The sequence below is a fragment of the Caenorhabditis remanei genome, chromosome I (genome assembly GCF_010183535.1).
Source record: "Caenorhabditis remanei strain PX506 chromosome I, whole genome shotgun sequence".
Classification (NCBI taxonomy): domain Eukaryota; kingdom Metazoa; phylum Nematoda; class Chromadorea; order Rhabditida; family Rhabditidae; genus Caenorhabditis; species Caenorhabditis remanei.
This window is the reverse complement of record NC_071328.1, coordinates 13895182-13918934: the sequence shown is the minus strand read 5'-3', so window position 1 is coordinate 13918934 and position 23753 is coordinate 13895182. Positions and strand designations below refer to the sequence as shown.

At 37.7% G+C, this 23753-nt stretch overlaps 4 protein-coding genes across 4 annotated transcripts; 2 read left to right on the top strand and 2 right to left on the bottom strand.

Annotated features, from left to right (window-relative positions):
* Positions 1-153: 153 nt before the first annotated feature.
* On the top strand, positions 154-1879 carry GCK72_003065 (uncharacterized protein; the record flags this gene model as incomplete). The annotated part of the gene is made up of 3 exons (XM_053723787.1): positions 154-187; positions 1048-1154; positions 1727-1879. 3 exons carry the CDS (start codon positions 154-156, stop codon positions 1877-1879), a joined length of 294 nt encoding a protein of 97 aa, XP_053592432.1.
* A 65-nt stretch (positions 1880-1944) lies between these two features.
* GCK72_003064 (uncharacterized protein) lies at positions 1945-7157 on the top strand (the record flags this gene model as incomplete). Its single annotated transcript, XM_053723786.1, has 4 exons — positions 1945-2084; positions 3072-3185; positions 4776-5286; positions 6906-7157. 4 exons carry the CDS (start codon positions 1945-1947, stop codon positions 7155-7157), a joined length of 1017 nt encoding a protein of 338 aa, XP_053592431.1.
* A 145-nt stretch (positions 7158-7302) lies between these two features.
* On the bottom strand, positions 7303-11753 carry GCK72_003063 (uncharacterized protein; the record flags this gene model as incomplete). Its single annotated transcript, XM_053723785.1, has 4 exons — positions 7303-7389; positions 8310-8714; positions 11181-11288; positions 11574-11753. 4 exons carry the CDS (start codon positions 11751-11753, stop codon positions 7303-7305), a joined length of 780 nt encoding a protein of 259 aa, XP_053592430.1.
* A 5422-nt stretch (positions 11754-17175) lies between these two features.
* Positions 17176-23746, bottom strand: GCK72_003062 (uncharacterized protein; the record flags this gene model as incomplete). The annotated part of the gene is made up of 7 exons (XM_003098205.2): positions 17176-17758; positions 18869-19123; positions 19994-20262; positions 21772-22093; positions 23176-23272; positions 23320-23608; positions 23657-23746. The coding sequence occupies 7 exons, from the start codon at positions 23744-23746 to the stop codon at positions 17176-17178; spliced, it is 1905 nt and encodes a 634-aa protein (XP_003098253.2).
* Between the last annotated feature and the right edge of the window lie 7 nt (positions 23747-23753).

Below are 23753 nucleotides of genomic sequence, written 5' to 3'. Positions count from 1 at the left end.
AGTCATCTGGCATCATGTGTATTTTCTGTCGATTCTTGCGAAATTTTTGCTTATATTTATCCTAGATTTTCATAAGAATTTAGTCATTTCCTTATCTTTTATAGTTTTTTCCAGAAAACTCGCTCCGTCAATTCACAAAAATCGATATTAATCATGGGAGCCGGTGAGAGCAGCATGGCACTTGAGAGTGAGTTTTGGAGAGGGAATTGCAGAAGATTCGGATGGTTTTCAGCAAAATTTTCCGATTGAAAAATGGAAATTTTGGTTTTAAAAATTTTTTTGCGCGGAAAAATCGATTTTTCACTTTTTCTTTGGAGAAAAACCTGTTTTGTTGTCATTTTTCTCATTAAAACAGGATGTAGATCTCTTTTTTTAAAGCTTAATTCTCTTAAATCGCTTTTTTCTAGAAACTTCTGACGATTTTCGAAAAAAAAAAAGATTTTCATGATTTTTCAGCTAGAAAAATGTCAAAATCTCGAGAATTCTCTGAAAACCGACAATATTCGCCATCATTATCGTATTTTTCGTTGAAAACCGCAGTTTTTGATGTTTAAATTTAAATTTTCTGTGAAAAATCCTTTTTTTTTTCGCTAGTTTCACCGTTTTCACTGCATTTTTCCTGTTTTCATTGAAAAATCGCGGAAATTTGCCGATTTCTGAGAAGAAATGGCTGAAATTCGCTGCATTTCCACGAAAACTATCGATTTTCCTCGCTCTTATTCTTAAAAATTGCGAATAATTGCAGTTTTTTGATTTCAAATGATGAAGATTGTGATTTTTCCGCCGAAAATAACGAAAAGTCGAACAATTTCGTTAGAAAATGTCTAAAAACTGTAATTTTCTAACAAAAAGTTTGGATTTTTCCGCTACAAATTTTCAGCTCAAAATAGCTCATTATTAGTTCAAAATTGTTGATTTTCAGCTCAAATTTGACCATTTTAGCTCAAAATTCCAATTTTCAGCTCAAATTTACCCATTTTAGCTCAAAATTCCGATTTTCAGCTCAAAATAGCTCAATTTTAGCTCAAAATTGTTCTTTTTTTCCAGAGCACCTCTTCGATCTGAAATTCGCCGCGAAGCAGCTGGAAAAGAATGCTCAAAGATGTGAGAAGGAGGAGAAGGTGGAGAAGGATAAGCTCACCGCAGCCATCAAGGTAAATAGCAAAATTTCGTTGTCTGGCGTGACTTTGGCGCGTTTTTTTTGTGGAAAAATGCTCGTTTTCATGCGAAATTCGGACATCTGGCGTGTCTTCGGCGCGTTTTCAGTAGAAAATGAGGCTTTTTGAGTGAAATTTCAATATCTGGCGTGACTTTAGCGCGTTTTCTGAACGGAAAATGTGGGTTTCGAGTGGGATATAAACAGTTGAGATAGGCTTAAAAACGCAGCTGAAATCTTGACTGGAAATCACCAGAAATCGCTCAAAAAACATTAAAAATCGACTAAAACGCGCCAAAGTCACGCCAGACAACGAAATTTCGCTCGAAACCGTAATTTTCGGCAAAAAATATCTGGCGCGCCAAAGTCTCGCCAGATATTGAAATTTCACTCAAAAAACCTCTTTTTCCATTGAAAAACGCGCCAAAGACACGCCAGATGTCCTAATGCCGCATGAATGTCCGATTTCAGCCAATTTTAACCATTCTCTGAGCAATTTCTAGGCGAATTCCAGTCGTTTTCTGAATTTTCCCAAAAAAAATTCAAAAAATCCCAAATTTTTTTTTGCAGAAAGGCAACAAAGAGGTCGCCCAAGTGCACGCTGAAAACGCGATTCGCAAGAAGAACGAGGCGGTGAACTATATCAAAATGGCCGCCCGTATCGATGCAGTGGCCGCCCGTGTCCAAACAGCAGCCACTCAAAAAGAGTTACAGCGAGTATGAGTGGAGTGGTGAAGGCGATGGAAAGTGCGATGAAGAGCATGAATTTGGAAAAAGTTCAACAGCTAATGGATAGATTCGAGAGAGATTTCGAAGATTTGGATGTGACGACGAAGACAATGGAGAAGACAATGGATGGAACTACGGTGTTGAATGCTCCAAAGTCACAAGTCGATGCGCTTATAGCTGAGGCTGCTGATAAGGCTGGGTACGGACGAGTTTCAGGCCTTTTTTTTGCTGAAAAACGCGGGAAAATGGGCCTTTTTTGGTTGAAAATGCAGAAAAATTGACATATTTGCTTGAAAAACGAAGGAAACGGGCCTATTTTCCCCGAAATGCGAAGAAAATGGACCTGTTTCGTTGAAAAACGAAGAAAAATCACGATTTTCGCTGAAAAACAAAGAAAATGGGCTTAAATCATGATTTTTGCGGAAATGATAAGGCTGGGTACGGACGAGTTTCAGGTCTTTTTCGCTGAAAAACGCCAATAAAAATGGACATTTTCGTTGAAAAACGAAGAAAAATTGACATTTTTCGTAGAAAAACGAAGAAAATGGACCTATTTTCTCTGAAAAGCGAAGAAAATGGGCCTTTTTTCGCTTAAAAATGCAGAAATTTCGAGTTTTTGCATAAAAAATGCACTGAAAACGTGATTTTCTTTGCAAAAACTTGATTTTTCTGCCATTTTTTCCCCCAATTTACTGGTTTTTTCCTGTTTTTAAATGAATAATCGCAGAAATTTCCAGATTTTTGAGCGCATTTGCACCTTTTTTTTACATCTGAACCAGGAAATGACTGAAATTTGCTGAAAACTGGGCAAAAATCTGAAGAAATCGCGATTTTCTTTGGAAAAACCCTCGATTTTTCTGCATTTTTCAGCAAAAATCACATTTTTGCAAAGAGAAGCTTGCAAAAATCGAGATTTTTTCAGATTTTTGCCTAGTTTTTGCTGTGAAGCCAGAAGATCGATAGCAAATTTCAGCCATTTGCTTGGTCAGATGCGTGTATAGCGCTTTATAGCGATAAGATCATTTTTTGGCAAAATTCCAGTTTTTTCATTGAAATTGCCGAGTTTTTTGCGGTTTATCGACCCCCAACTGAAAAAATCACTAAAAGTACGACCAAAATTAACATTTTTTTACGTTGAAAACACACAAATTCCACTGAAAATTCAAATTTTCCCCCCCTTTTCCAGAATCGAACTCAACCAAGAACTGCCATCAAACGTGCCAACCGCTCTTCCCACCGGAACCCAAGCCGTCTCCGAAGACAAAGACCTCACAGAACGTCTCGCAGCTCTTCGCAATATGTGATTCCTCTCTCTCTGCTGAAATCTTCTGTATACTCATCCTGTTATGACGGTTTTACACAATTTATTTCTTATTCCACCCGCTTTTTCTCAACTTTTGTATATAAAAACGTGAATGAAACCATTTAAATTTTCCAGGTGGATTTTCTCGTGGTGCCACGAAGTTTTGCTCACTTCGAACAGTTACTTTTCTAGAAAATCGATAGACCAACTTTTGTTACGTGTAGCCTACACCGCCCGCGATTTTCCCCTCCTTTTTTCTCTGCGTCTCTCGTTTCTTTATGCTATTTTCGTGTGATTTCTTATCTTTTCTCGTCTCAATCATCCGCATTGGACAACAACAACTTTGAGGGGTCAGTTATTGAAAAAAAAGCGTTTTTTTTCCGCCTCCACGTCACCATTTAGTGATTTTTTGCCGGATGTTCATCAATTTCCAGCGAAAAAACCATTTTCCCTAATTTTTGATGATTTTTAGCATAAAAAAGAGATATTTAGTCGTATTTTCATCAATTTTCAGCAAAAAATTCGTTTTATCCTGATTTTCGAGTTATTTTCCCGAATTTTTAACAAAAAATCCCTCTGAAACGTGGCAAAACGTCATGCTGGGTCTCGCCACGATTTGACAATTGAAGAGTAGCGGGTTACTGTATCTCGTTTTACGGGCGAGTTTTGTGATGATTTTTCGTGATTTTTGAGCGGGAAAACGTGGCAAACCCGAAATTTTTATGAAAAGTCTTGATTTTTAATCGATAATTCATGATTTTTAGCGCGAAATAGTGACATTTTGTCGTATTCCGCATGGTTTTTCAGCGGTTTCCACCGAAATTTCGATTTATCATCATTTTACAGTGAAAAATTGAATTCAAAAGCAGTTGTTCTTGTAATTTTCAGCTCAGACTTGCATAAATGTAATTTTTTAACAAAATTTGTCACATATTGTTTAAAATTCGATTTTTGCGTGTTTCTATCAAAAAATGGCGAAGAAACTCGTTTTGAGTTGAAAAATCGTTTATTTAAGCCGAAAAAACTCATATTTTATGTGGTTTTGTTAACGATTTTCTGAATGAAATACTGCGAAAATCAACTTTTCTACCGTTTTTCTTCAATCTTTTCAGTCAAACTTTTTGATTTTACGAATTTCAGCGGCTTTCTTTTAATTTAATTCGAAATCCCCATTTTTCAGCTAAAAACCTTAGTTTTCCATAAAAAACAAGGAAAAACACTATTTTTCCCTCCAAAACCTTATTTTCGCTCTATCAGCGATTGTAATTTGAACTGTGATGTTTGTGTACTTCGACCCGATTTCTCTGCTTCTCTATCTCTCATTTTCCCTCAATTTTCCTTCATTTGCACTCAAATTGGCCAGCAGTGACCAATTTTGAGCATTTTCAAGCTGAAAATTCGCTGAAAAACAGCAAAAACAACGAAATTTCGACGGGGGACTAACTTTCAAAATTTGGATTTCTAGGCCACCAATTTTTTTGTTTTTTTGGATCATTTTTTATTCATTTTCACTCGATTTCCTCCCAAATTCAACGCATTCCCTTCAAATGTTCAAAAACTGAAAATTTTTCAGCCAAAATCATGAAGATCCCTCGTCGGAGTGAAGCGAGTCGTCGACTACGCCGTCAAAATCCGTGTGAAACCGGATCGTTCGGGTGTGGTGACAGAAGGCGTTCAACACAGTATGAATCCATTCGACGAGATCGCTCTCGAGGAGGCTGTGAAGCTGAAAGAGAAGAAATTGGCGACTGAAGTGGTCGCCTTCTCTCTCGGAGGCCCAAAATCTCAGGAAGTTTTGAGAACTGCTCTTGCGAAGGGAGCGGATAAGGCGATTCATGTTCAAGTTTCCGATGAGGAAGCCTCGAAACTCGAGTCGTTCCATGTGGCGAAAACGCTGAAGAAAATCGTCGAATCGGAGAAATTCGATGCGGTATTCCTTGGGAAACAGGCGATTGACGATGACTCGTCACAAACTGCCCCAATTCTTGCGGGACTTCTAGATTGGCCACAGGCGCTGTACGCGTCGAAAGTCGAGGAAGGAGGCGATGGACACATGAAAGTGACCAGAGAAATTGATGGTGGTCTTGATACTATCAAGGTAGAGTAATGCAGAAAAAAAAGTTTAGAAAAATCGAGTTTAACGCAGTAAAATTGGCTAAAAACGCAGAAAAATCTTTTTTTTTTGTGAAAAAACCGGTTTTTCCTGAGAATTTGAGCAAAAAATTGAGTTTTTCAGCCGAAATCACACTATCTGTGACAAGCTACTTGCAACCGCGCTCTACCGAAACCGAAAAAAGTTGTGTGCGAAGCTGAGAGGCTCAGAGAAAATGATACATTTTCGGTTGAATTTCGGTGGAGCGCATTTGTAAGAAGTGCAAGTCTAAGCGAGCAGTGTTTCCGGTGAATATTATTTTCGAATTTGACACAGTAAAATTGGCTAAAAATGCCGAAAATTTATGTTTATTTCGAGATTTTTATTATAATTTTTCTGGGAATTTAAGTTTAAAAGTTGAATTGTTTAAAACTGAAATCAGACGTTCAGAGACGAATCTCGCTGGTTTAAATGGGAATCTTCTTGAAAATTATGAAAATCCGATGATTTTTTTCAAAAAAGATATTATTTTTTAGGTTTTTGATATCGAAAAACTTCATTTTCAACGAAAATATCTATTTTAGTCGATTTTAGCGGATATTGTGTCGTTTTTGATGAAAAAAATCTGAAAATTCACATTAAATCAACCCAGATTCATTAAAAATCGGTTTTTTGACCAGAAATATGTCAATTTCTGGATAAAAACGGCGGTTTCATGCCAATTCCTTCCGAAAACAGCAATTTTTACAGAATTCTGTTTAAAAATTTAGTTTTTAGACAGAAAATAGTCAAAATTCGCTATTCTTTCAGTTTCCAGACGATCTGCTATCAGAAGCTCAGAAAATGCCGATTTCCAATGTAACGTTTTTTCTACGAAAAACCATGTTTCCATTTAAAATAGCAAGATTCGTCACTGAACGTCTGATTTGAGCTTTAAAAACTCAATTTTTGCTCAAATTCTCATAAAAAACCGGGGTTTTCTCGAAAAATACAATTTTTTGAAATTTTTTGCTAATTTCCTGTGTCAGACTCGAAAATACAAAATTTACACCGGGAGCGGTGCTCGATTCGACCCGAAATCACATTTTTACTCATTTTCTATTGAACTCTCGGTATTTTACCAAAAATTACAGCTCAACCTCAAAGTTTTACAAACGTTACAGAGTCTACCATATTTTTTGCTGGAAACATTGTGCAAAAATTGAGTTTTCTTGCTGAAATCACAATTTTAGTGACGAATTTTGCTATTTTAAAGGGGAAAATAGATTTCTTCTGGAAAATTATTGAAATCTGATGAAATTCCCAACTTTTGTATGAGAGAAACCTCGAAAAATTATTTCAAAATTCATTTTCAGGGAAAATATCAATTCTTTGTCGATTCAGCACAAAAAAAACCGTACATTTTAGACCCAAAACTTGGAAAATTCCAAAAAAAAGATTTTCTCTTAGAAATTATATAAAAACGTTCCAATAAACTCGAAAATTCCTCATTTTCTCAATTTTCAGAAGAAAATTCGAGTTTGGCACAGCAAAATTGGGTAAAAATGCAGAAAAAATTATATTTTTTCGAAAAAATTATAAATGTTATCATTTGACAGTCTTCATACATTTTTCCCAATTTTCAGGTGAAGATTCCATTCGTCCTGTCGGCTGATTTGCGTCTCAACGAGCCCCGTTACGCGACTCTTCCGAATATAATGAAGGCGAAGAAGAAGCCATTGAAGGCTATTCCAATCAAGGATCTCGGAGTGGACATCAAACCACAGACGGAAACGATCGAAGTGACTGAACCGCCTGTCCGTCAAGCCGGCGGATTCGTCGAAGACGTCGCGGCACTCGTCGCCAAACTCAAGGAGAAGGGATTCGTTAAGGCTTAATTCCCCCTTTTCTTTTCTTCTTTCTCACAACCATTTATTCCAGTTTATGTAGTAGAATTCCCCAGATGTTTTGATTCTGTATTGTAATGATTATTGTGTATTTAAATTATTTGGTAAAACGTGGTAAAACTTTATTAGAATCGAGTTATAAAAGTGAATAGCTTGAGCGCGAGACGGTTAGAAATCGGAAGGCGTTGTTGACGAAGCCGTGAGAGAATTGGTGAAGGTAGAGCTGCAAATTTGAGGAATGGATTTACGCCGTAAATCGACACAAAAATCGAGTTGGGTTACTGTGGCTAAGAATTGCGAGATCCGGGTTTTTGCAGTTTGATTACGGTACCTAAGAACTGCAAAATCCGCGGTTTTTGCAGTTTGGTTACTGTAGCTAAGAATTGCGAGATCCGGGTTTTTGCAGTTCGATTACTGTAGCTAAGAACTGCAAGATCCGCGGTTATTGCAGTTCGATTACGGTAGATCAAACTGCAAGATCCGGGTTTTTGCGGTCCGGTTACGGTAGATCAAACTGCAGAACCCAGAATCTTGCAGTCCGGTTACGGTAGCTAAGAATTACAAGATTCTGGCTTTGCAGTCCGGTTACTGTAGTTGAGAACAGCAAGATCCGGGTTTTTGCAGTTCGATTACGGTAGATCAAACTGCAAAAATGACGATTTATTCGACTTGAAAATGGGAAATCGAATTTTGCAGTCTGGTTACTGTAGCAAAGAACTGCAAGATCCGGGTTTTGTAGTCCGATTACTGTAGCTAAGAACTGCAAGATCGAGGTTATTGCAGTTCGATTACAGTAGATCAAACTGCAAAAATCAAAATCTTGCAGTCCGATCTAACCTGCAAAACGCGAATTTCGCAGTTCATGACTACAGTAACCGGACTGCAAAACGTGGTTTTGAATTTTTCAGCCAAGAATCGTTATTTTTGCAGTTCTTTGCTACAGTAACCGGATTTCAAAACACGGATTTTGCAGTTCGCTAGCTACAGTAACCATTACTTTAAAGCCGTATATCTCAAAAGTGGGGGGAGCTATCAAAAAGTGGTCAACTACAAAAATGTAGCCCTGGTTTTGATCTACAAGATGGATGTAGATATGGAAAATTCTGATAAAAGGGGGCGTGGCTATATTCGGCTGAAGCTCACCAATCTAGTCTGTGAATGACAATGTGGACAAATCGATCGTGTTGGTGACGTGTCAAACGACTCGTATTTCGGGGATTTCAGTCTGAAAGTGGGCGTGTCCTCCTGCTGCTGAAAGCATCTGAATACTTCAGCAGATTTAGAAGACGTCAGACGGAGTGTCGTCGCTCTTCCGGAGACGACGTGTCTCGTCTGCTCCATCTGTTCATTACACATTGAGAGTCTCGCTTGTCTGCGTCTCTTCATCATCACACTCTCTCCGTCTGATCTACGTTCGATCAATAATGTTAGACAATCGGCACGTGTCATCCAGAATCGGAAAATACTTGCCGCTTGATCTACGGATATCGCGCGGAGAGAAATCTTGTTGCATCGAAGGAGACGGTCACCTTCTCGAAGGTGTTTACTCTGTAATATTATCGATTTTTTTTTTGAATTTTTGGGAACGGTAAATGCGCTCTGTTGATAATCGGAAGAAATTATCGATTTTGGTTGATTTTTTTGAAATTTTTGAGAGGGGTAAATGCGCTCTGTTGATAATTGATAATTAAATTAGTGTTTACTGTGCTGCAAGCGCGCTCCATTGATTTTTCAGTAAAAATTCCCACTTTACCGCTTTTCAGCGATGTCGATGCACCATGTGTACAGAAATGGTGCATCGACTGGATTTTTGAGTGATTTAGGTGGATTTTTCAGCTGAAATTGATAGAAAATTAGCATTTGTAACATTTGAAACCAGTATAGCTAAAGTTTTAAGATAACACATTAAAAATTTTGCGAAATTTTTTTTTTTCGATTTTTTTGTGTTTTTCGTAAGATATATGGTGCATCGACTGATTTTTAGCTTCAAAAAGGAGCGCTCGGTTGAGAACTTTTACCAAAATTGATAAAATTCTGCAGATTTTTCACAAAACCCACAAAAATCAAAAAATTTGAAATTTTATTTTTCAGAAAATTTCAGAAAATTTTTGTTATTGATTTTTTTCGTGATATTTGGTTATAATATGATTTTTAATTTTACAAATGCTAATTTCCCATCAATTTCCGCTCAAATATCAACCAAAATCATTCAAAATCCAGCCGATGCACTATTTCTGTACACATGGTGCATCGACATCGTCCTAAAGCGGTAAAGCGGTGATTTTTACTGAAATATGAGCAAAATAGTTGATTTTGATGCTTCGATATCAAAATCTGTTAATTTTGGGAGAAATTCTGGCCAAAAATCGGAAAATATGAGAGAAAAAATTCTGGACTTTGGTTATAATATGATTTCAAATGTTACAAACAGTGTGTTTTCTCGAGGATTTCTCGAGAAATTTCTCGATTAATTTCTCGATTAATTTCTCGAGAATTTCTCGAGAAATTCTCGAGAAATTAACGAGAAACTTTCGAGAAATTCTCGAGAATTTCTCGAGAAATTGAGTGTTTATAGCATAAAAATATAAATAATTTGTTTGAAGGTTCCAATTAGAGTGTGATTTCAATATTTCATACTTGTCAAAAATCGAGCCGGGCCGGGCCGAGATTTTTTTGGACCGGGCCGGGCCGAAATTTCTCTTGGTCCGGCCCGGATTCAAAAATGGGTACCCATTTTTACCAATTTTTTTTGAAATTTTTCGAAAAAATAGAGTAAAAATGCTTAAATTATCATACATATTCACATTTTGATTCAATTTTAAATGTTTATTCGGAAACTATACTTTTTTCAAAAAAGTTCAAAAAATTTCCAAAAAAAATTCAAAAACACAAAATGTTTTCAAAACATGTTTCAAAACGGGCCGGGCCGGGCAGAGATTTTTCCTGATTTTGGCCCGGCCGTGACAAGTATGTAAAAGTTTGTTTAGCAGAGTTTCTCGAGCAATTCCTCGAGAAATTTCTCGAGAAATTCCTCGAGAAATTTCTCGTAATGGCATTTCTCGAGAAACTTTTTCTCGAGAACACACACTGGTTACAAATGCTAATTTCCCATCAATTTTAGCTTTAAAATCAGCCAAAATCTCTCAAAATCAAGTTGATTATCAACAGAGCGCACTTTCGTCTCCCAAAAATTCAAAAACAACTCAAAATCCAGTCGATGCACCACCAATTTCAAAAAAAAAAGTTTTTTGTTGATATTTGGTTATAATATGACTTCAAATGTTACAAATGCTAATTTCCCATTAATTTCCGCTCAAAAATCAACCAAAATCACTCAAAATCCAGTCGATGCACCATTTCTGTACACATGGTGCATCTCCATCAAATTCAAACTCCCGCCCGTCCAATTTTTTTTCAAAATGTTTTCCAATAGAGCGCGTTTGCATACACCAAGTGTAAATCCTAAGGCAATTTCTCCCAAAAAAACCTCAAAAAAGGACGAAACGACATTCCCAATTATGCATGTATGTCCTCTCACCAGAGCTCGTTACTCATTCCCTCCGAGTACTAAATTAGAATTCTTCTTCTTTTTTTTTGTCTTCTTCAGAATAAGAATCCGTCCGAGTAGAGAAATAAGAAAGAAAAAAAAAGATTAGTCATGAAGATCGTGGGAAAAAAATTTTCAAAAATGTTTTTTTTTCATATTTTCCGTTTTTTTGCCAGAATTTCTCACAAAATTAATAGATTTTGGTTTTGAAGCATGAAAATGTACTATTTTTGCCTATTTTTCTATAAAAATTCCCGTTTTACCGCTTTTGGATGATGTCGATGCACCATGTGTACAGAAATGGTGCATCGACTGGATTTTGAGAGTTTTTGGTTTATTTTTGAGCTAAAATAATAGGAAATTAGCATTCGTAGCATTTGAAACCACTTTATAGCTAAAAATCAGCAAAAAAATCAAAAAAAGCAATTTTTCGAAAAAAAATTTTTCGATTTTTTTGCAAAACCTACTTGCGGCGAATCCAAATACACGTAATCCACAAAAATGCCACGACTTCTGCTGCCAACCATCCGAAACGCCATTCCGTTCGGTTGATCTACGTCTCGAGGGATCGTTATCTGGAAAATTGTTTTTTTTAATGGTGAAGGCTGGCGTGTCGTTGGCGCGCAGTCCGGAAAGCGGCGCTTTTATCACCACCTTCAGGAGTAAGCGAGATTTGGTGAGCGGTGGTCGAGGCGGTAACACGAGGCGCGGCGCGCGGACGGTCGGGGGTTCGATCCCCACTGGTGGATTTTATTTATTTTATTTTTTGTTTTTTCTTGTTTTCCTATTCCCCACACCCCGCTTGAGAAATTAATTGAAGAAAAAGACATAAATGTCATTTCCATGGCTCACCACCGCACCTCTAACGTCTCCTTCTCAACGGCACGCTCCTCGTCCTCGTCTCCATCTTCTTCTCCAACATTCCGCGAGCAACTCGTCGGGTAGTAGTCGTCATCAAATTCGTCATCGGCCGACGAGGTGCACGCAGTGTTCTCATAGGCGGACGCTGACCGTGGGAAACGATGGTGCGGTGTCAGCATATGGGGATGGAGAAGAAATCTGAAAAACAAAAACGTGTTTTTTAGCTAAACAATTTTTGAATTTTGAGTAGAAAAATGAGAGAAATGGAGAAGAAATGTATGTGCAAACAATTATAAATCACAAATAATTCTTTAAAACTCCTGAAAAATCCCGAAAAACTTCTGAAAATTAGAAAAAATTGAGTTGGTGCACCAAGTTAAAAAAAGTGAAAATTGGTCAACTTGGAGAGCCCCTCATCCATTTACCCATTATCTAAACATTTAAACATTTATATTAAAATGTAGATCAAAACCAGGGCAAAATTTTTGTAGTTGACAACTATTTGGTAGCTCCGCCCACTTTTGAGTTATGCGCCTTTAAACATGACAGCTAAGCAACTGCGAGCGAAAAAGGATCATATTTAAAGACGCATATCTCAAAAGTGGGCGGAGCTATCAAAAAAGTGTCAACTGTAAAAATGTAGCAAATGTTATGTAGATCAGTTTTGTAGTTTAAACTTTTTGTACGGTGTCTTTCTAGTGAGTTATGGTAGGTCAAAGTTTCAGTCGATGCACCATTAATGTGACATTGGTGCATCGGGCCAGGTTTCACTGGTTTTGGTTGTTTTTTTTGTTGAGTTTAAGAGTTTTTAAGAGTTTTAGCTATAAATTATAAGTTTTGAACTAAGCTCAAAACTCTTAAAAACCACTTAAAACTGTAAAAAACTTAGTTTTTCCAAAATTCTGAAAAATGTGTCCACATGGCCGAGTCGGAATTTCGACAGAACATGTCCACCGACGACCAACCGGGGTTCGATCCCCGCGGTGGCAAATCTTTTTTGCATTATTTTTTCTTGGTTTTTAAGGGATTCTAAGGGTCCCCAAGCGATTATAACCCAACTAAAACACAAAAAAACACAAAACTGAGGGGTAATTCTGAGAAGAAAACGAGAGAGAAATGAGTGGCAGGCTGCTAGCAAGTAAAGAAAAAAAAAGAGACAAATAGGCGGAAAGGGACGATTAGAATGCATTTGAGAAGACTAGAGCAAGTTTAGAAGACGTCGTCTTCTCATCGACGTCTTCTCGAGAAGCTAATGAAGACGTGCTGGCCGCCAATAGCTAATTGCCTCTTCTCTTCGCGCCGCGCAAAAATAAAAAAAAATACAAATTGTGTGCGAAAAGCCCAGTGCTCCCTCCGTGTGCTCACGGAGCCCGACCCATGAGCCGCGCGAAAACAACACCAATAAAAAAGTGGGCGGAGCCAGGGAGCCAAAGGTCCCTGGAGAGTGCTACATTTTGAGAAATGGCGGGAGATGGAGATGAAGGCAATGGTTTTATGTCAGTGAGGAGAGCAAAAATCGGATATTTTGGTGGCCGAGAAACAGAAAAATAGAAAATTAGGCCAAAAATAGTTGGTGGCCTAGAAATCCAAATTTTGAAAAAGTTAGTCCCCCGGTCAAAACTGGCCTAAAATCACAAAATTAGGCCAGAAGACTGAAAAATTCGAATTCAGCGTGAAAGCAGCTTTGAAATGAGTATAATATCAAAAAATAAGTTGGTGGCCTAGAAATCCAAATTTCGGAAAACCAGTCCCTCGGTCGAAAATGGTCTAAAATCGCAAAATTAGGCGAGGAGTTTGAAAAATTTGGATTCACCGTGAAAATAGCTTCGAAACGAGTATAATATCAAAAAATGAAATGATGGCCTAGAAATCCAAATTTTGAAAAAGTTAGTCCCCCGGCCAAATTTCGTTGTTTTTGATGTTTTTCGGCGAATTTTCACTATTTTTTGTTGAGAAGTTTCGATAATAGCTATGTGATCCTCGCTCTCTTCAGAAGATTAATTAAATTACTGGTGGCCGAACTTTTTGTTTTTGTGTTTTTAGGCAACGGGAGGTTGTTCATTCTCAAGCTGTTAATCGATGTTCTAGTGCTCCCAAACCACAAAAAACTGAGCTCAAAGCCCTTAGAAACCACTAAAAACTCTGAAAAACTCAATTTTCAAAATTCTGAAAAAGCTGTCCAGATGGCCGAGTGGGATTTTCGACAGAACATGTCTCCCGACGACCAACCGGGGTTCGATCCCCGCGGTGGCAAATCTTTTTTGCATTCTTTTTTCTTGAGTTTTAAGGAATTTTAAGAGTTTTCCACTAGTTTTTGACCAATTTAAGCAGTTTCAAGCAGAAAATTTGCTTAAAAAATATCTCGGTTTCGAAACGTCCCAGCGGCCCCCTAACGGAGGGAAAATGGGTCCAATAAATAGTGGTAATAGTAGTAGTTCACAAGTGTTTTGTTGTCTCTTGGTGGAGAAAGAGGAGGGAAAAAAAACAAGAAATAATAATAATGTAGTCGTGGAATTTGTATTCCCTTCTTTCTGCATTGAGATTTGTTTTCTTGGACTCAGAAATTCGCTCTGAAATTCCGGTTCTGGGAGCACGTTGAGACTCTTTCGAAACTGAAAAAACGTCGAAAAGCAATTACTGAAAAATTGCAAAAAAAAACTATCGAAAAATAGTGAAAAATAGCAGAAAAACAGCAAAAACAACGAATTTTGGACGGGGGACTAACTTTTTCAAAATTTGGATTTCTAGGCCACCAACTTATTTTTCGATATTGTACTCATTTCAAAGCTGTTTTCACGATGAATTCGAATTTTTCATTCTCCTGGCCTAATTTTGTGATCTTAGGCCATTTTTGACCGGGGGACTAGTTTTTTTCAAAAACGGCGTCAAAGACACGCCAGCTAGTATAATAAGTGGGAAAGAAAAAAGGAAATGAGTTGTTTGTGTCACGTATTCATATTTCGTATATATTGGTTCCCTTGGCAGAGAAAAAATAGAGAAACTATGAATATTAATGAGAAAATTTTCATTTTTATGAATTTTAGACTCCGCCCCTTCCCTCCAAGGAGTTTTAGGTTACTGTGAGTGGTACTGTAGAGAAAATCAAAAAAATAAAAAGCCAACAAAAAAAACTATAAATCAAGCCACAGTAATACAGTTTAGAGCAATAAAATTTTGCAAAAAAATTTTTTTTTTGGTTTTTTTGCTGAAATTTAGCTATAAAGTGGTTTCAAATGCTACAAACACTAATTTCCCTAGTTTACAACTTTTTGATAGCTCCGCCCACTTTTTAGGTATGCGCCTTTAAAGATGAGGTTTCTCTGCGTCTCCTTCTCTCTCGCCATCTTTAAAAGCGCATATCTCAAAAATGGGCGGAGCTATCAAAAAGTTGTCAGTTGACAAAATGTGTAAAATTTTATGTAGATCATTTTTGTAGTTGGCAACTTTTTTGTACGGTGTTTTTCTAGTGAGTTATGGTAGGTCAAAGTTTGTGTCGATGCACCATTTCTGTACACATGGTGCATCGACATCGCCCAAAAGCGGTAAGACTGCAATTTTTATAGAAAAATGAGCCAAAATGAGGCAAAAATAAAAAATGTCATGTTTCAAAACCAGAATCTGTTAATTTCGCGGAAAATTCTGAAAACTTTTTTTTTTCAAAAAATTAAAAAAAAATCTGAAAAATGTAGAAAATTTAAAAAACGTCTTCATGTCTACAGTAAGTCTACAGTACTCAAACTACAGTAATCTAAATTTTTCTCGTGAACTACTGTACCTCTATACAGTATTCGCTAGGCTTACTGTAACCAAAATAAATAAATAAATTTCAAAAAAAAGTTGAAAAAGTCTTTTTCCACTCTCTTCGCAAATAAAAAAGTGCACCGCCCATCAAATAAAACCCCCCTTGCCCCCATTCCAAATAGTAATTCAACACCCTATACAAAACGTCTTGAGAAACTACGAGTAGGTCAAAAATGCGTAGTAAAAAGAGAGCAAAGAGAGAGAATTGGTTTTATATGCAAATCGAAGAGCGGGGGGACTGGACGGAAACGAAAAGAGAAAATCAGATAGCCGTGCGAAAGTTATTATGACTTTCTGTCATAACAAGTGACCCCCTTAAAGCAGGAAAAAACTAAAAAACGAGACGAAAATTGGTTTTCTGGGGCGGACAAAAACAAAAGAGTGATGTATTACTGACACTGACACACCCAGACAATGAATTGGCACATGAATAATAAATAAGGGAATACTACTCAAACTCAAAAAAAGAGAAGCTCAGACAAGATCTCAACATAGGGATTCAGACTCATTAGAGCAGATATCATTCGTCATCGCAACACTGGGCGGGAGTCGAACCCGCGGGTTGGTGGACACGGTGCGAGGGCGCCGACGTGTTACCGCCTGCGCCACGCGTGCGCAAGTTGATCGTAGCGGTGGAGGGCGTAGATAAGGGAGGGGGAGAAGGAGGGAGAGAAAGAGAGTGCAGGAGAGAGAGAGAATACAGTGCGCAGTGAATAAATGGAATCTGATGAGGCAATTCTTTCATTTATTTATAAAACAAAGATTTTCACTTCAAATCGAATCAAATCTAGAAGACAACCAGTTGGGGAAAATCATCAGAATATGGGGTTTAAAATCGGGGGATTCACAGGAATTGAATAAAATGGTATATTGTTACCGGATAAAAGACATAAAACGAATGAAAATTGGAATAAGGTGGTGGGAGAGGTGGCCGAGGATGAGAAAGTTAGGCCATATAAACGATTATATGGTTAAAAATTATGTAAATTCGGTGAAAACCTGGTAAAAACGCCAAAAAAGACGAAAACCAGCGATTTTTTGCAAAAAAGATTGATAAATTACAAAAAAAACTTTGTGGCCGAATTTTTGCAAAAACTCGGCCACCGGTCCAAATCTCGGGAAAAATCAGTTTTTCGTGGTTTTTTGAGGTTTCTAGGATGTTTTAGCCAGTTTTTTAGTGGAAATGCAAGAAAATTGAGTTTAAATATCCGAAAATCAGAGTTTTCCAACTTTTTTGGGGCAAATAGGTGAAAAAATGGAAATTTCCCAAAATTTCTCATTTTTCACCTAAAAACTGAAAAAACTGACAAACATGCAGAAAAAACCACCAGAAACCTCAAAAAATAAAATAAAAATCGGTGGCCTAACTTTTGCAAAAACTCGGCCACGGTCCAAATTTTGGGGAAAAACGGTTTTTAGTGGTTTTTAGGGTTTTTCGGGATGTTTTATCCAGTTTTCAGGTAAAAAACGCAAAAAAACCACCAGAAACGTCAAAAAATAAAAAAAAAAATCGGTGGCCTAACTTTTGCAAAAACTCGGCCACGGTCCAAATTTTGGGGAAAATCGGTTTTTAGTGGTTTTTAGGGTTTTTCGGGATGTTGTATCGAGTTTTCAGGCGAAAAACGCAAAAAAACACACCAGAAACGTCAAAAAAATCAAAAAAAAATCGGTGGCCTAACTTTTGCAAAAACTCGGCCACCAAGTTTTTTAGTCAAAATCTCTGGTTTTTGCGGTTAAAACGATAAAAATGGCCTAACTTTTGCATTTTCTCGGCCACCACCACCAAAATTTTAATGAATTTTACATTTTCGGGAGATACGAGAACACAGTATGCGACACAGTATAATCCGCATTCAACTCCTCAATCGTCGGTTTTCTCTGCGTCTCCTCCGTCTCCACAATCTCTCTAATCGGTCTCCCGGCGTTGACAATTCTGGAAACGTGCTCCATTGATGACTCCAACTCCAATGACGTCATAATTCGTGTCTGACAGTGAGCTCCAACAGTGCTCATATTCTCACAAGTCCAAATTCTCGGCCGTTTATCCATAAATTTCTCTTTTGACATTCGGAGCAATGGAAGTGTCGTTTCGAATGTGTAATCCGTCTCCGTCTCTCCTCTTTTCGCCTTTTCAATCATTCCACTCGTAAATTTCGTCAAAACTCGACGAGCCAACTCGGGCAACAGAACGTAATCCTTCTCGTTGAGCAGTCCGAATATCTGATTGACTGTCGCCAGTGCCATTGTAATAGGGAGAAGAGAGACGACACTCGAGTTGAGAGCTCCTTCCCCAGTTGTCAACTCATTCTCACACGTTTTCAGAATGAATGTCAATTCGTCTGCTGGGAATTGAAGGGTTGACGAGAACTTGTTGATGATTCGGCTGAAATTATAAAGTTATTAACCGAGCATATTTATTACAACTGTTGAACAGAAATCTTGTCCCAGGGATGTGCCTATAGAGGCGCTTTGGGCGCTGAGAAAATCAAAAGTGTGCGAAAACGCGAAAAGAGAGTGTGTTGAATCGAGAGACGATGTCTGGCGAGGGGGACTAGTTTCCGCTTCGGCCACGGCAAAAATGCGAATATTGCTCATGCTTAATCTCATGCGACCAATCAGCGTTCAGCGAGAGACTCCGCCCCTTAAATTAAGCCAATCAGCGCGAGATTGACCAGATATCGTCTCTCATTTTCACACACTCTCTCTTTTCGCATTTTCGAGGTTTTTCATCACACTTTGAAGAAATGCGAGGCGCTCAACGTCACCCAGGCGTCTTGTCCGAGAGGACTACACGGCCGCGCGGAAAAATTCTTCCAGGAAACACCAGGATTTTTGGAATTTTCGCTTTTGGCTCCAAGAATTTCGACTTTTTCATTCTACAAGCATTTTCCTCTATATTAGCCGAGCATGTTTATTACAACTGCGCCCCATCGCAAACGAGAGAGAGTATCGGCGAGAGACGCAGAGTTTTTTCTCGCGCCAACACAGACTTTCACAGCTTTTGACCAATTTTCGCTATTTTCCATAACTTTTCGGTAAATTTTTGATTTCTGTTCAATTCGTCATTTCCTTACTTTTCCAACATACATTTGTAGTTTTTCAAAAATTATATCGAGAAAAAAAAGGGAAAACTAAGAACGTTTGTTGGAAAAATTGAGGGCACGAAGAATTGTGCGAAAATCTTGTCCGAGAGGACTACACGGCCGCGTGGAAAAACTCTTCCACCAAAGCTTAATTAATCTTCTGAAAAAGCGAAGATCGCATAGTTAGCATCGGAAAATAGTGAAAATTCGCCGAAAAACAGCAAAAAACAACGAAATTTGGACGGGGGACTAACTTTTCAAAATTTGGATTTCTAGGCCACCAACTTATTTTTCGATATTATACTCATTTTAAAGCTGGTTTTACGCTGAATCCAAATTTTTCAGTCTCCTGGCCCTTTTCTGAAACGTATTAACCGATTTCGAGTCCCTTCCAAATCGCCATTACTAACCCTCTCAAACTCTCCACCCCAATCTCCATCATCATCTCAATCGTACTCAATCTCTCGAGAATTGGCATTCTGAAGTCACAAGTCTTCGATGCACGAATCAACGATGCCAAATGACTTTTATTCCCCTCCTGAACGTGAGATTTGATTTTTCCATAAGTGAGAGCTTGAAGGAAATTCTTGAAGAGCATCGTCGCATGTTTAATGTCTCCACATTTGCGGACGATGTTCCAAACTTTGTCAGTCACCTCTTCGTTTCTGAAAAATTCTCGATGGATTTTGAGCGAAAAAAAAAGAAAAATTGGGCATAGGTTCCCCGTCTAACTGACGAAATGCGGTCTTTTGATAATCGAGTGCGAGAGTTCTCACTAAATTATCATCAGAGCGCATTTGTCACAGGTTTCTTATACAGATAATTGGTATTCAAGCTTTGGTGCGGAAAAACTAAAAATTTTGGTATTAGAGCGTATTTGCACCAAATCAGAATTGAATTTGCGAAAAATTTGGGCATAGGTTCCCCTCATATCTGGCAAATAGCATTCTACTGAAAATCTGAAGAAGACTATAGTATTTCAAGTGAAAAATACAGTAGTTTCAGAAGAATTACGAATAGAACGCATTTGCCAAATCTCGAATCTCAAAATCCAATGAAAATTGTTATTAGAACGTGTTTGCCACAAAATTACAGGAGGAATACCGACTATTCTCATTGGATCATTATTAGAGTACAATTTCCAGTTTTCGAAATCGAAATAACTGGAATTTCAGCTTTTCGAACCGTAAACCTAAAATTTCGAAAAAAAAATTGTATTAGAGCGTATTTTCTACAGAATAAGAATTAATTTTGCAGAAAATTGGAAAATTTGAACGAAATTACGGTATTTCAAGTGAAAAACATTAATCTTTAAATTAGAAAAATGAAAAATCGGGCATAGGTTCCCCGTGCTAAATGCGCTCTATTGACAATCCCACGGAGGTTACTGTACTCCAGAATATGAAATACAATAACCTTCCATCGGATTGTCAATAGAGCGCATTTTACACTTTTTGAATAGAAAAGCCAAATTTCTGGTCAAAAACGCCCATTTTTTCAACAGAGCGCGTTTTCCACCCAACAAAACGCCGTACTTTTCATTCGACGCGAACACATTATCCTCATGCGAGCACGCCTCCACAATATCATCCATTTCCTTCACAAGATCTCCAAATTTCACGTATTCCATCGGGAAGATCACTTCTTTCTCGGGATTTGCGAGCACATCGGCGAGATTTAGGACGAAAAAGAGTTGTTCGAAGATGGATTCGTCGATGAAAAATCGATTGTCACGCCATCCCAAGTCGATTTTTATGATACAGTCGGCAGCGTTGTCCGGCTGCTCGAGGAGCACAAGACTGCTCTGAAAACACGCATTTTTAGTGGGTTTTGGCTTCAAAAACTTCAATTTACGCAGTTTTTTACCAAAAATCTGGAATTTTAAAGAAGGACTGAAGTCATTTTTTTATTGCAGATTCTGGTACTTTAGGCAATTCTAACAATCTTTTATTATTGACGCATATTCTAAAAATCGCTCTAAACGCTACAATTCCCGTTCTCCTGGAGCTTTCGTGGAAGAGTTTTTCCCGCGCGGCCGTGTAGTTCCCTCGGACAAGATTTTATGCTCGATTCCTCCTTTCCTCACTTTTTCCAACAAATCAATGCGAATTAAGTGAATTTTGAGCGGAAAAAAAAGAAAAATTGGGCATAGGTTCCCCGTCTAACTGACGAAATGCGGTCTTTTGATAATCAAGTGAGAGAATTCTCACTAAATTATCATCAGAGCGCATTTGCCACAGGTTTCTTATAATTGGTATTCAAGATTTCCGTGAAAAAAACTACGAAAATTTGTTGGAAAAAGGTCAGGAAACGAGGATTGAGTGAAAAATCTTGTCCGAGAGGACTACACGGCCCCGCGGAACAACTTTTCCACGAAGGCTAATTTTGAGTAAGGAGAACAGGAATCGCGGCGTTTAGAGCGGTTTTCAGCATATTATGTGTCTATAATAAAAGTTTCAGGAGTGCAGAATAATGCAATATATACAGTCTTCTGAAGAGAGCGAACATCACATAGATATTATCGACAAATAGTGAAAATTCGTCGAAAAACATCAAAAACAACGATATTTGACCGGCGGACTAACTTTTTCACATACTTGCAACGGGCCGGGCCCGGCCCGGCTGAAAAAGTTGAACTGAAATTTTGAACGAAAAGTTGAATTTTTTCAAAAAATTGTGGAATTTTTGACTATACTTCAGAATTCAATCAAAAGAGAGTTATACCTCAAAAAATTGAAATTTTTAATGTAAAATTTCAAAAAATTTGGTAAAAAATAGGTACCTTTTTTTGAAGCCGGGCCTTCGGGCCGGGCCGGGCCTTGAAAATCCTCTACCGGGCCGTAAATTTGCAAGTATGCGTTTTCAAAATTCGCATACTTGTCACGGGCCGGGCCAAAATCAGGAAAAATCCCGGCCCGGCCCGCTCGGCCCGTTTTGAAACAGTTTTTGAAACATTTTTGAAAATTTGATGTTTTTTTTTGGAAATTTTTTGAAAAAAAAAAGTTTTCGAATAAAACTTCAAAATTCAATACAATGGTAAATATGTATGATAATTTAAGCATTTTTACTTTAAATTTTCGAAAAATTTCAGAAAATTGTGTTACAAAATGAGTACACGTTTTTGAATCCGGGCCGAGAGAAATTTCGGCCCGGCCCGATTTTTGACAAGTATGAAAATTTGGATTTCTAGGCCACCAACTTATTTGTTCGATATTATACTCATTTCAAAGCTCTTTTCGAACTGAATCCGAATTTTTGAGTCTCCTAGCCTAAATTTGTGATTTCAGGCCAGTTTTGACCTCCGAGCCTGTACCTTGGTGTTCCAGCGCATATCAATGATAACCTCGCCAGGCGACTCTCTCGTCGGCGTCGCAATCTTTCGAATTCCATCATAAACCGCCCGATATCGATTGACTTGGGCGGCTCCGGCGGCTTCGTTGAGTTGTTTGATGAGTTTCTGATTGATTTCATTGAAATGACCAATGACTCGAGTGACTCCAGAGAATTGCACATTCTTCTGGGTTCGACCGGAAGCAATCCAACAAACAGATGGAATATTCTGAGAGATTGTCGAGATCCAAATCGGAAGTTTGTCGACTGCTGGAGAGAAGTGGGCGGAGCTTTCCAGGCGGAGACTGGAAATTTTTTAGTGGAAAAACCGAAAAAATCTGCTCGTTTTTGCTGTTTTGGCGCAGATTTCAAGCGAAATTTGCGAGATTTCAGCTGAATTTCGAAGTTTTTGCCTCAACTTTGCCAAAAAACCAATTTTCTCTACCTCGAAACCGAAATTTTTGATAAAAACTGGCCAAAAATCACTTTCTTGTCAAAATTTGGACGAACTCTCGGTTTTTCTAGATAAGAAAGTTATAATTTTAGGTTTCGATTCATTTTTGACTGAAATTCGATTTTTAGCTTGAACGTACCGCTCAAAAGTCATAATTTCTGTTAAAAAACCAGAATTTTACAAAAGTTTATGATTTTTGCTTAAATTTTGCTCACATTTTGGCGAAATTTGAGTTTTTTTTCTGTTCAGAACCTCAATCCCCTGTTCATAGTGCAAAAAACATGAAATTCGCTTAAAAATTCTGAAAATCCAGGTTTTTGAGGGGAAAATGTGATTTTTCAACTTTTTTAAAATTGAAAATCGATATTTTCATGCTGTTGAACCCAAATATTGATAAGAAAACGGTTCAAGACCACGAAAAGATCGATTTTCGATAAAAAATTAGTCGAAAATCCCGTTTTTTGATGTCAAAACCTGGATTTTCAGGATTTTTAAGCGAATTTTATGTTTTTTGCACTATGAACAGGGGATTGAGGTACTGAGTAGAAAAAACTCAAATTTCATCTAAATTTGAGCAAAATTTAAGCAAAAATCATAAACTTTTGTAAAATTCTGGGTTTTTAACCGTAAAATTCTGGGTTTGAGCGGTACTTTCAAGCTAAACGTGGAATTTCAGACAAATAATGAATCGAAAACTGAAATTACATCTTTCTTATTAAGAAAAACCGAGATTCCGTCACAATTTTGGCAAGAAAGTGGTTTTTGACTAGTTTTTATCAAAAATTTCGGTTTCGGGGTAGAGAAAATTGATTTTTTGGCAAATTTGAGACGAAAACTTTGAAATTCGGCTGAAATCTCGCAAATTTCACTGAAAATTCAAAAATTTTGGTAGAAATCTGCGCCAAAACAGCAAAAATTCGCTGATTCCCTTACAATCTCTGAAGAGAGACACCGTCTTCAAACGGAATCGGATTCGCATCGAAAAACTGAACTTCACAGTCGAGACCAACGATTTCTATGTCGCTTAAAGCTGAAAATTCAGATTTTTCGGCGGAAATTATCGCAGTTTTCACTTACGAGCCCCCTTTTGTAACTTTTCCAAAGTCAAAAACGATGTGACGAGTGGTCCGTTTTCACCGCCTTCGTTCTCTTTATCCTCCTCCATTTCCATCGATTCATCCTCCTCTTTAATCATCGATTTTTTTGAATTTTCGATCGATTTTTTAGAATATTTTTCAGTGGAACCAATTGGAGAGTCGATGACAAGCACGTCGTCGGAATTCAGCGAAAGTTGAGAGATATTCGAGTAATTTTGGACAAAAGGGAGTGAAGAAAGAGGCAATAGACGGATACGATACTTGTTGAGCTAAAATAAATTGGAAAATTTTATTAAAATTCAAGAATTATTGAATACCAAAAGAACTGGAGTCGGATCTTCATCATCCTCCCCTTTCGTGGCCACCAATGTGTTGTAGTTGTGTAAATCTTCGAGTTTGAGAGCCATTTCTGAA